Below are 13,562 nucleotides of genomic sequence, written 5' to 3'. Positions count from 1 at the left end.
TGCCAAAAAGGAAAGGGGTGAGGAGATGAGCAAAATGGGTGAAGGGTAGGTGGGAGATACAGGTGTCCAGTTATGGAATGAAGTCACAGGAATAAAAGGCATAGTACAGGGAATATAGTTAATAATATTGTAAGAGTGCCCTACAGAGGTAGATGGTAGCTACGCTCGTGGTGAGCACAGGACAACGTATAGAGAAGTTGAGTCACCACGTTGTACACCCAAAACTAACATAACATTGTGTCAACTATATTCAAATAACAACTTTTTTAAAAATCAATTCTCTATTCATCCGCTCATTTGACAAATATTCACTGCCTGTCTATTATGCAAAGCACTATTAACTAATGTCTTCCCCTGTCTTCCTAAGGTCTTAGAATAAATATGTATCTTAAAAAAAGTATTGCACTCAAAAGGGTGCTGTTTAGTATGTGGGAAAATCAACTTGAAGTTACCATATTTTTCTATATTTGAGGTCATGGAGACCACTGTTAGAGAACATACCCAATTCGTAAAGAGGTTTTCAAAAAAACACTTTTTGTTTCCAAGAACATATTCACCATTTATGTGACACAACCACAGCTCTGGACTTAACTCCATGGCTCTTAGGTCTAACTGATTGGTGAGTTGCAAAAGCCTATGATGCAAAACCCACGAATGAAGAAAAAGGAAGAGGTAAGTGATTGACAATAGTAGCTGCAGCATGCTGACACACTTCTGGGGCAATCGCCTTCCTGTCCTGGAGGAAAGCGAGGTGGAGTTGGGAGATTGTGGGAAATGCGGGAAAACGTTTTGGTCTTAGAGTGCAGAGTAGAGGGAGTTAAGAGTTAAAGAAGTGAATTGCAAAATCTCTGCCAAATGTGAGTTATTGTGATGTGAAGCCTGTCTACTGCTCTAGACTCTCACTCGGGCTTTAATTCCAGAGCTTCTTTTGCAAAAACACAACTGGTGGGGCTCTTCCCATGATAAGTCCACATAATAAAACTGGATGATCTATTTCAAGAAGAAAGGAAATTGGCACCTATCACCTGAACTTCAGTTCCACTGTAAGGGCTGAATATGTGACTCCCAGCTTTTCCACGACTCAGTTAGCGATGGGAAAACTGCTTTCCTAAGTGAAAAATCCTGGACTTGTACAGAAAATCACAGTATGTGTACAGTGATTTAGGACTACCCTCCATGATATATGCTCTAATTTCCAGGGTGATAATGTACAGAATGTAGAATCATGTGCCAAAATCAATGCTTCTATTTTCAGACTATGGTTTAAGTAAGTTTACCTATAACAAAAGAATTGTTGTTGTTGTTTTAAACAATTAGTGGTTACCAGGGGTTGGGGGAGGGGAATACCAGGTCATTATTGTTTAATGGGTACAGAGCTTCAGTGTGGGGTGATGAAAAAGTTCTGAAGACGGATGGTGGTGACGGTTACACAACAATGTGAATGTACTTAATGCCACTGAACCTGTCCACTTGGAAATGGTTAAAATGGTCAATTTTAAGTTAGTATGTTTTACCACAATAAAAATCTTCGAAAATGTTATTAGCCTCAAAAATGAAAACACATAGAAGAACGTGTTCCTGGTTATAAATCCTCGTTCACTAGACTGATAATAAAATAAAAAATCCCTCAACGCAACTATGTCAAAACGAGCATCCAATTAGATCTAAGTGAATCATTAATATAACAAAAGCATTTGTCATTGTGGAAAACCGGTAGTCCTGCCAAGAAGTTATACCTATGGAATTTTATACACACACAGAGACACACAGACACACACACACACACACACACACACACACACACATTTATGGCTAAGAATGATAATAAATTTGCATAACCATATCTTTATGTAGTCAAACAATAAAAGAAACCACAGTGGGGGGGGAGTCCATATATAATGCACACTTGAGAACCCTTTACTATAGAATTCTCAGACTTACATGCAATCTCCAGGAATAGAATATATTAGAACAAAATAGCTGAGAGAACAGTCTGTATTTTGAATCTCCCCCACACACTATCCCTCACCCCAGAAAATTGGGCTCATTTCCGTTTGCTTACCACCAGTCCTAGTACGAGGGTGCGGACTCTCTCTCCTATCTCTGGAGAAATGTCATTGCCAAACTGCTGCAGGGTAGTAAGGAACCGTTTCAGCTTACTGAGCTGCCTGGCGCCACAGGCTGGGGGCAGCTGTTGATTAGCCAGAGAAGAGGAGGAAGAAGAGGAAGGCCCATTGCTAAAGCCATTGGGCGGCGAGGGGGCGCCATTCAAGGCTGTGGGTGAATGGCTCGTGCCATTAGTTACTGTCAAGAGCACAAAATCAGAAAGAAAAAAAATAAATAAAATTACAGGGACTATGCACAAGGAAATTATAACCCAGCTCCATTCCCTTTAAATCCAGCGGATCTCATAATTTAAGAACCATTGGGCCTTTGCTGTAAAAATACCCTGACTTCACAGAATTACCCCAGGTTCAGGTACTCTGTACCTAAGTGGGTCTAACTCCTCACAGTGCAGGAGGGTATTGTACACGGAAGCTGGTAATAAATGGGAGTCGGCTGTAACACAGGGACAGCCCTGCCTCCCATGTGCACATATGCCAACCACCTGAAATGTTTCAAACATAGAACAAACAGCGCTTGGATGTCAGCCTTTTGTCACAGGCTTACATCAATATAACGGGACCATTCCTTTCTAAACTGTTCCCCTAGAGAAAGTGTACATTTGGTGGAGACTAAATTTATCACTGAACATTTTTAATCATGTTTTGTACACACAACTGACAGCTGTGTTTATAGAAATAGGACTTTCAAGTTTTAACCTTATACCACCCAATTAGAAGGCTATTTTCTCCCCCTCATATTTCTTAACCACTTCTTTAGGGAAAATGCAAATTTCATATAAGAAGCCAAATGGATCTGGTAATTATCAAAGAGTTATTTCAAGAAATCGAAAAGGGACATCTCATTCCAGCCAGTAGCATGGATTGGTGGTAATTTGATAACTTCGTTTCTGATAAAATTTATTTGAACAGCAAGATAATTTCTAAGAACGAGGCTAGAAAATTTGGCACATTTCTCCCTGAAGAAAATGTTGATTTCATCATATTAAGTCAATTAATTCGACAAACTCATGTTCATCAACCCCATCTTTTTAATATAATTTTGACAGATCATCTCCCAACAGCAGTTTGAAGCTATCTTAAGTACTCTATTATTCTTAAAAGTTTCAAGATAATGAAATGGTCCCTTGTCCCAAGTAAGCGCCAAAGCAGCCTGTCTTGGAATGATTGCTCACTAGGACCTCTCACAGGAGACATATGCCTATCCCTGTGGCTTTGGGTAACAACACACCAAATACAAGATGACAGGGTTACAACTTGGCACTGCGGCAGCCTCCTGTTCCTTACACGTTTGGAAAGGTCTTTTAAATGGCAGTGTGACGCTGCATAAACAGCCTGGGATGTGTATTTTGCCAATCCCTTCTAATCCCATGGATCTATCTGTTTTTGCCTGTGAGTTAGTCTTCATTCATATAGACTTCATGGCACGTGGTCTGTAAATAGCATTATCTGCAGCAGATAGCATTTATTGGTTTCACAAATCCTTTATGACAATTTTAACCAGGACTTTGAGATGGGTGAAAACAAAGCTTTCCACTCTCCCTACTGGAACATACAGGAAAGGAAGGGAAGTTGCTCTTCAGTCAGAATGTTCAGTCCTCTCCTTGGACAACCCAGAAAGCAAAACGCACCACCGGTTCAGAACACGAGGCCTGAGCCGAGCTGGAATTGAGCAAAGGTTCAAAGACAAGAAAGATGCTCCTGATTTCAGAAAGTTTTCTGTATGTGACGGTTGCCTAGAGCGATACGTTCCCTTCTAACTTAAGGACGCTAGATTTGAGTCGCCTTTGTAAATAAGAGGAGGAAGTGGTATTAGAAGATCAGAAGCAACCTGGAAATAACTGTAGAATATTAGCATGTTCCAAGTCAAAATGTACAAATCAAAGTCAGGAGCTACACGTTAAATCAAACGAAAAGTTAAGGAGATAACAAATGGAGTCATGGACCAAATGGATGCAGTAGTCTTCACTGCAGAAATCAAAAGCAGACTACAACTGTGAAGCAAAAATGAAAAGGCAGCAAATATTGGCGGTCATACAAACTATGCCTAAGATGCTACACATCTGCCCAGGCTCAATACCTACTCACTGGCAATTAAATGATTTGGTGTGTGGGGGGTGGGGAGGGGAGGGGGGCGCTTACTTCTGCATACTACGTTGACGCTGGGTCTTATCTTCCCTTAATTTTTATTTGCAGGAAAAAAAAATTAAGACTTCAAAATGGAAACAGGAAATGCAGAAATGCCTACTCACAAGTCGTCGGTGTAAATGAACTCGTTCTCGGAGCTCCTTGAGTTGTGGGGGGAGGTGGCATGGTAGGAGGAGTCAGCCTAGACGGGGTCTTCACATCCACAGGTGAGTCTGGCATCGTGGAGTGCTTCTCAGTCCGATCTGGAGGACGCCACCATGAACAGGTTATTTTATTCCTTAAGTACCTTTGCTTTTTTGTTTTTTGTTTTTTTTTTTTTTTAAGTAGGGTTCATCTTTTTTACAAGCAAGTGAACAGAAGAAACCTGACGTCTCCTATCAATAAAATAGGCTTATCTACTGAAGTTTAAATCAGGACTTTATCATCCAAACCCCACTTAAGAAGGTGTAGCACAGATGGCAGGACCTCATTTGTAACTGGGTTATTTTACATCCTATTGTTATTTCTGGCTTGGGCAGATGCTACCTTGGTAGTGTTATATGCAACAGCACAACTTCACTCGAAGCTGAAGCCAACATTAGCAAGAGCTAAAAAATAGATGGGGAAGTAGAACAGTAATAAACCCTTTAGCTCAGAAATGACACAAATCTGAAGCTCTGTTATGCAGGTGAGATACTGGTAGGAGCCAGCATGTTGCAATGATTTTTTTCGGAACACCTGCCATTCCCTTTCCGTGCTTAGCTCCTGGCCTGTTAGGTGAAGCAGGTCATGTCTCCCAGATACACCTCTCACTTCAATGTTTCTCTGCCCTGTTTGAAAAAATCACGACATAAAGGCTGTACTTCACACAATGAAGATAAACTATTGTTTATTCAGAATTTAAGTTTGCGACCCACGATTTAAAAACATGGGATCAACACTTCAATTAATAATCTCACACAGAGTAAGAATGAAAAAATCCCCAAATTGAGAGCTAAAAAGAACTAAAACCCCTCCCTATATTTTTTTCATGAGTGTGTGACAGATATGGAGAAATTTCCTGATTACTCAATAATGAACATTTGAGCTTCAGGACTGTTTCCTCTGAAGTATACTTTTCCTTTGATATTGTGAACTGGTTTTTTCTCAGTCCAATCTATTTATCAAAGTGACAGCCTCCAATAAAAAAAAAAAGTGGGTTTTGTTTGTTTCTTTATTTTTTAAATTTTTTGTTTGTTTCTTTAGATCCACTTTTCTACATTGTGTGCCTGAGTGAGTGCGCACACACACACCCCCCCAAAAATGTCTGAGGTGCTTCTAACAGTCTCAAGCACAGATATTTCCCACTTGGACTTTTTGAAAAGTAAAGTAACACAGACTATTGATCAAGAATGAGTCTTTTAAAACATTCTGATAACCATAGGGAGAAATTCTAAAAAATTACTTAAACGTCTGTTTTTTTTTAAAAATGAAAGATCCAAATGACTACTCTGGCAATTCCAAACCTAGCTCACACTTTTATTCCAGAGCCAACTCATAAGACTTGGGTTGCCATAGACCAGACATTTTAAAGTTGGAATAATGCTGATACTGTATTAGGAAAAAAATGTGATTAGAAGAATGACAATACAATCATCGTCCTACGAAGAGCACTCTGATAACCTAGGACCAGGGTCCCAAATACTTCATCTCGACTGCTGGCTGAGTAATAACTAATGTCCCCTCAGTAAGTAAGTGTTCTGAGCGACAGGATGGTAAAAAACACACAATGAAGAGAGCATTTCTACCACCATCTTCCTGTTCAAAACTCGTCTTCATCTCGCTATGTCAGAGCATCTTACCCCCAGAGTCATAAAAATCACTCATTCTAGAAGCATACAGAAGTTAGGCAGGTCTAAAATCGCTTCTTCGACATTAGAAAAAAAAAAAAAATCACTGCCCAGTCTACTCACCTCAACCAACCTCAGCAACAAGGGAATAAATAGCTTTCCGCTTATGTTGCAGCTGAGGGAAGAGGTACGGCAGCGAATACAAGTCTCCCTAAATAAAGGCAAATATTTCTGTCATGCCAGGGAAGGAGGGATGGAGGGAGGCTTGCCAGAGTCGGCTGGGAGATAACAGTGGGAACTGCTGGTCCATCTGGTTTTCATTCTGCTAACACTCACGCCGAACTGTTAGAGAAGGCAGTCCAGATACACAGATTTGAAGCACGTGGTTGCACAGAGAAAGAGGAAGAGCAGGAGGGGGCAGGGGGAGTGGGAATAATGACAAAATAAATAAATAAAGCGATGGGAGGAAGAAGGGAGAGAGGAAAGACCAAAACAGGGAGAAAAGTGCCTACGTGGGGGGAAAGTTACTCTCGATGGCTTCGTCGACCCCAGAAAGCTGAGCTTTGGTGGGCACAGCCCCTCCACCTGACTTACCTTGATGCACGTCTCGAGCAAAACCTCAACCTCAATACATATCGTAAACCCTGCTCTGCTTTATTCTGTTTGCTGACACTAAGGAAAAAAGGGGGATAGACTACAAAATTGAATTAAAAAGATTTCCTCTTCAAAGTCGGATGATCTTAATAATAGTAACAACAACAACAATAAAAGGTGGATGAGTGATTTTTTTTTTTAAATCCTTGAAATGAAATCAATCCTTGAACAATAACCACTGAGCCAAGAAATTAGCAAAAACACCACTGCTCCTAGCAGGAATATATAAGTTCTAACTGGAATATATGGATATGTGTATATATATATTTAGGATTTTTGACTTTAGCCAGATTTCTGCGATGGTTAGCTTCACTCTGATCAAATGGAGTTCCAACCCAGAGGTCCTACAAACTTAGACAAAGTGAGACCATATGTAACTCATTCTGTGCTGTTCAGTGCAATCAATCCAGGCGGGGATCGATGGTGAAGTAACCAGCCAGGCCTAACCCGTACACACACACACACACACACACACACACACACACCCTCTGGAGTAGAGAGATTTAAGATAAATTCAGAAAATGTGTTTCAAGTATGCTGAGTTCTGTTGCATTTGTTTTGGATTACTTAAAAAAAAAAAGAAAAAAGAAAAGAAACATTTTGAAATATATATTCTTGAAACTTTTATAGCAAACAGCAAAAGAGCTATGATTCAACCACAGAAGTATTTCACTCCACTTCAAATTAGAGGACACAGTAAAACCGATATTAAGTTAGAATATTTCTTATGCGATTTTTTAAGTTTATGAAAATTACACCGTTCTTAGGCGTAATTTCTATTTTTAGTTGCTGCAGGGGAATGCTGACATTTATTGAAAGGCTGACATAAAATGATAAAAAAAGGAAAAAAAGGTAGGAAGGAAAACAATCTCTATCAGAGCAGGAAGGTAGGTACAGCCAAAAGGACTGACTTTACTTCTTCTACCTTAACGAATTCACACGGCTTCTAAATAAAGATCTCCCCTATGTGGTAACATTTCGACTCACATGGCAAATATCCAACACATATGTACCAAAGATGGCTGAAACATGGAAGAAAATGTGGCGTATATAAATACATTACTGATACCATTTCAATATCCAATTCAGTGTCAAGGCCTTCTAGAAGTGGTATGTTTTCCATTTCCTTTTTCTTTTCTTTCTTTTTTTTTTTTCTTAAAGTGAAAAGAAAAGGTATAGCATAATCTGCCATAGCACTTATTTTACTTTTAGTTAGTTCAAACAGTTCCAGATGTGTTTTTAAGGTACGAAGACTAGGCATTCTGTATTTTCCAGGTTTTACCTACTAGCCTAGAGATGATTAGTGCAAATAGGAAGGGCAGGGTTGGTAGACAGAGCATCTTTTTCTCTCCCAGTTCATCATGTCAATTAAAACAGAAGAACGAGCTATGTCCCAGAGATGTTATGGATTGAGAAACCTCTCGGCGAATTGGGGGTCAGTGCAGAGTGAGTCTGCTCTGAGTAAGTGCCGGCTACAGGAGCTAGATGTTCAATAAGAGGAGTGAGCCCAAGTGGAAGTGATACTACTCCCGAAAAGGAGAAGGCAGTTGGGGAGGCACAGAACTGGGTACGGAATTTGATTCTTATTTCTATGGAAAATACAGCAAATATGGGCCTGGCAACAGAATCATTTAGTGACTCCAGCGTCTGGGGGCGAGACGCTACAGGAGACCGTCTGCAGACCAGAATGGTGGCCATCCAGCCTCCTAAAGGCTCCCATCTCATTTCCCCACTGAGCACTTCTGGAATGTTCATTGCTGCTCAGAACCCTTGAGTAACACCTGAGAATGAAAGTCAAATGCTAACACTTTGAGCATGCTTGGGATGATACAATGGAAGACTATTTGGAATAATAGTCCAATTTCCAAGTTTGGTAGAATGTTTCAAATGTAGACTCAACCATCAGTAGTAGGTCCTCAGGCACGTTATCCTGAGCCTCAGCTCCTCATAAGAAAAGGGACGTAATCCTGTCTGCCTCATCAGGACCCTGACACAGTGCCTACTCATGCCAAGCACCAACACGTGTGCTCTCCCTTCCCCTGTGCCTGCCTCTCTGTGAGCCATTCATGGCTTTATTTCCAACATCTTTCCCCCAAGTCTATGCTCCATCTCTACAGGGCACCTTGGCATTCACTGGCTTCTCCGCCTCTCTTGTTGTGCTGTTGTTTCCTTCATCTAGGAGGATCTGCTCCATCTATCCCATTCTTCACTGCCCATTACAGATCCACGCACAGTTCTTTTCAGGTGCCCTGAGCACCAACTATATCATATTGGCTCGGCCCTTCTTTTAGCAAGTACCACAGCCTATGTGTGGGATCATTGTGTGTCTGCCGTATGTGCATGTGTTATGCACCCAATCACCCCAACCAGGGAAAACAAACTTGACGGCATTTCTGTTTAATGCTTCATTTGAAAGATAAACACACAACCATCAACAGCACATAAATATATGATTAGAAAATGGACTGTAGGTAACATGGGAAGATGCTGGGGACCTGAAATTTAGTTCAATTCTGTGATCAACTTACGTGGTTTTAGGCAAGTGTTAAGAATGATCTGTTACCTCCTGTCTTATCATAGGTGTCTAATGACGTTTTTTTTTCTGAAACAAAAATATGATCTTATCCATTCCGTGATTTAAAACCTTTGGGACTGAGTGGCCCATTGTCCACAGAATACAATAGAAGCTCGTTAGCTTATGTCACAGATACTGTTGAGTTCCTACTGTTGAGTTCCTCCTTCTCCCTTTCTTGCTTGCTGGTAAGTCCTGATTTTGTTCAGGTGCACAATTCTCGGGGAGCAGATCCTCCTTCTTTTAATCAGGTTGTCCCATTCCCTCTATCAGCAATAGGTGAGTACTGTGCTCTAATTCTGGACAATGGGTCATGAAGGGAAGTATATGGAGGAAGTTTTAGGAAGGACTTCCTCGCTGTCTAACCAGAGACCCAAGGGAGAAACAGACCCTCTTCTCCTGATAGGCACTGTTATATCTGTTAAGTGATTCCTTCTTTGGAGTCTACTTTTCGTACCCATAAAATTAAGCATCTTAGATTATATGACCTCAGGGATCTTTTGCAAACTCTAATATTCTCTGGTTTCTTTCTACAGATATGGCTTATGTTCATTTCAAACACAAAGAAGACTACCCAGAGAACATAAATCTGACAATAAAGGGACCACAAAATTATTCTGAAATTGGTGATTATAACCAGACTTCCTCTAGTCACATAAATATCTATGTCCACAAGAATGTGTCTGCATAGAAATCTTTTCCCACAAACATGATAATTAGCATCTATCTCTCATTTTCAAATACATTTTCAATCCTCATTACTAAATCTCCACCAATGATTTGGTTGTCAAATAACCCTACCAACATCCACTTGTCCCTGTTGAGTTACCATCAAGACACCCACTTTCTTTTTTTTTTTTTTTTTAAGATTTTATTTATTTATTCATGAGAGACACACAGAGAGAGGCAGAGACATAGGCAGAGGGAGAAGCAGGCTCCCTGTGGGGAGCCCGATGCAGGACTCGATTCCAGGACCCCAGGATCATGCCCTGAGCCAAAGGCAGACGCTCAACCGCTGAGCCTCCCAGGCATCCCAAGACTCTCATTTTCATAGCCCAGGTTAAAAGGGTACTCCACACTCACTTCACTCCCTCCTCATTTCCCATTCCATCTTTTGCATACTTCCCATGGGCACCTAGAAGACTCTGCCTAGAATGTTTCCCTTCCCATATGGGGACCTCCCATACCCACTAACCTCATAGCCACAGTGGAAGCCACCGTGTTCTTTCATGACCTTGTACCAAGATACCAATGGAGGCTCAGGTGCAGCACCTCATCCAAGGTGGGCAATGTCAGTCATTCAACATTTTTACTTTCAGGTTTGAAGGAAGAAAGACAATCCCACTCCGGAGGTAGAAAGCTACACTGTCTCCTGCCTTCCACGTCTAGAAAGCAGGTATTTCATGAAAAAGAAGGCCACTGACAGGCAGAAAGAAATGATGAGAGATGGCAAGAGATTATCCCGATAATGCTAAATCCTTCATGCTACGAGATCCTTAGCGCTGGCTACATCTCTAAAAACTCCTACAAAGTGATCTTCCGACAGAGTCTAGTCAGTCAGTCCCTCCCTTGCCTAAAACCTAGTTCAAGTTACTTTTCACTTGAAACCAAAGAAGTCAGACTGAAATGATACTGGAATGTAGCAAGGTATCCTCCTAAATCCCACAGAAACTCCTCAATTATCACTTATTAATCCAAGAAACCCTGGGTCCTTGATCTAGCATCTCTGTAGCATCTGACGCTGTTTCACCACTTCCTCCCTCCCAGGTTTCCACAATTCTGACCCTCTCCTCATTGTTCTCGGGCCTTCCTGGCTGCTCCTTCTCAGGCCCCTTCATGGCTCACCTTTCTCCACCTCTGGATAACTCCTGGTATCTCCTCCAATGTTCCTTCACAGTTCCTCTTCAAATTTTCACTCCATACCTTTTCCTTAGTGACTTCATTTGTGTGGTGATGGTCACCCCATGGCCCTTATGTAGATGATTTCTATCTATACCTTCACCCCCACCACCCCTCCCGAATTCTATACCCAACCATCCAGAGGGCTATTCACTTCAACAGCCTGGATTCAAACCATCCTCATCCATCATCTCTCACTTGGTCTAATCAACAACCCACTGAATGGTCTCCCTGCCCCGTACCATTCATCTCTGTTCCATTCTCCAAATCACATGGTCATTTCACCACATATATCACAGATGTGATCAGAGATCTTACTCCTCCTCCTTCACTCCTCTCGTCTTAGTAATCTTCAAAGACCTCTTATAATGTGAAGCATAAAGTCCATGTGTCTTAATAGGGTACTGAAAGACCTTTGGGACCCATCTGATTCCTATAACTGCTCCAGCCCATTTTTACTTCTCCCTTCCACTCCCATCCGCACCTCTGAACTCCATACTGAACTAATGCGGCTCGTGGATCACTCAGGCCTCCCTCATACTGCATCCTCTCCTTTCCCTAGAATATTCTTCATCCCCACAGCTGCCTGGTTAAGTTCATCATTCCTTTAGAACTTCTTAAGGAGGCACCTGGGTGGCCTAGACAGTTAACAGTCTGCCTTTGGCTCAGGTCAAGATCCCAGAGTCCTGGAATTGAGTCCCGAGTCTGGCTCCCTGCTCAGTGGAGAGTCTGCTTCTCCCTCTGCCCCTCCCCACTGCTTGAAATCTGTCTCTCTCACACACTCTCTCTCTCTCATAAATAAAATCTTCAAAAAAGATAAAACTTCTTTAGGTGTCACTTCAGAGACCCTCTGCTGACAACCCATCCCCAGCTGACCCAGACAGCCTCCTATTACCTCATCACCCTGTCTAGATCCCTCTTATAGCACTGACCACACTGTATTTAGAACCAAGTCAGTCTCTCCCTCCAGATCATAATTTATTCAAGGATAATGACGACATTGTTTTTATATTCTCAGCACTCTGCACAAGGTGCTCAATTTTAGTATTTTAAATGAGTACATATGACTATAATGTCAAAAGGGATGTCTATAGTCACAACTTTGAGACTCCAGAACTTTCAAGAGACATGATAAATTTAACTTAAAATCATCTCTGCCTTTGTTCTATCAGCCTAAAAGAATTCTAAAAAGAACTTCTATATTCTAAAAACATTAAATCACCAAAGATAAATCTTAAAAAAAAGGGAAAAAAAAAAAGCACGAGTAAATTATTGAATTCACCAGCCTTCCAGCAATCACAACATATTCTCTAAAGGCCTTTTATATAATATTTTTAAAAAGGCTATGTAAGGCAATTTATATACATATAACCCACAGTCACCAACAGCTCCCTTTTTTACAGTAATAGTGCAATCATACATATGCACATTCAAAACAAAGAGAGAAGCATATTATGAACCAAAATATGCTTTTCTACATTCCACAAGTTTTTCTGTTGCTTGTCTATGGATGGTGGGATGACACATTATTTTTAATTTCTTCTTGCTATTTTTCTCATTTATTTAAATGTTCTACATAAGAATGCTTTGTTTTTACAAGCAAAAAAATATACACACACCCAAAAAAAACTTATTAGGGTAAGTCACTTAGAATAGGGCATGGACACTGTACCAAATACACTGCATGTTTTGTGTCATTTTAAACCTCACAATGAGAAGGCACTACAGAGTTGCCCATCTTATAAAAAGGAACTGAGGCCCAGAGGGTGGGAAAATCTGTCCGAGATTACAAACCAGAACTCATTCCAGGCCTTCTCAGAGTTCAGTATCAGCTAAAACTAATGTTATTTTATACATGATCTAGAAAACTGAAATAAAGACACATTCTGTAAATGTTAAATTTGTGAGTGAGCAACTGGAACTTCCTCTTCCAATACGGCTGTACTGTCCACCGGTGAGCACATACATTTTAATCAGAGTCAGATTTCAAAATTTAGTCCCTTGGTCACAGTAGCCACATTCAAGAGTTCAACCGCCGTGGCTGCATAGCTGTGGCTAGTGGCTACCCTGTTAGAGAACGTGGCCCTGGAACACTTCCATCATCACAAAATCACAGCGCCAGACTGGATACTGGCTCCAAGGCAAGAGTCCCTGGAGGTGACAATGCAGAATGAAAAGAGTAGGGATGAGGAGGAGGGCCTTTGGCTTCATCCTAAATACTTTCAATCCCATTCAGGTATTTTTTTAAGATTTCTTTATTTGAGAGAGAGAGAGAGAGAGAGAGAGAGGGAGAGGGAGAGCACACAAGTAGGCAGAGTGGCAGGCAGAGGGAGAGGGAGAAGCAGGCTCCCCCTTGAG

The 13,562-nt window shown here is 41.1% G+C and overlaps 1 protein-coding gene across 1 annotated transcript in view; it reads right to left on the bottom strand.

Annotated features, from left to right (window-relative positions):
* The window catches only part of RUNX1T1 (RUNX1 partner transcriptional co-repressor 1), a 134,254-nt gene that overhangs the window by 54,301 nt on the left and 66,391 nt on the right, over positions 1–13,562 (bottom strand). Inside the window, 2 exon segments of the mRNA XM_072803950.1 lie at positions 2,063–2,304; positions 4,376–4,513. Coding sequence (XP_072660051.1) covers positions 2,063–2,304; positions 4,376–4,513 — 380 coding nt within the window.

Source organism: Canis lupus, chromosome 28 (genome assembly GCF_048164855.1).
Source record: "Canis lupus baileyi chromosome 28, mCanLup2.hap1, whole genome shotgun sequence".
In the NCBI taxonomy this organism is placed as follows: Eukaryota; Metazoa; Chordata; class Mammalia; order Carnivora; family Canidae; genus Canis; species Canis lupus.
This window is presented reverse-complemented; position numbering and strand designations above follow the sequence as displayed.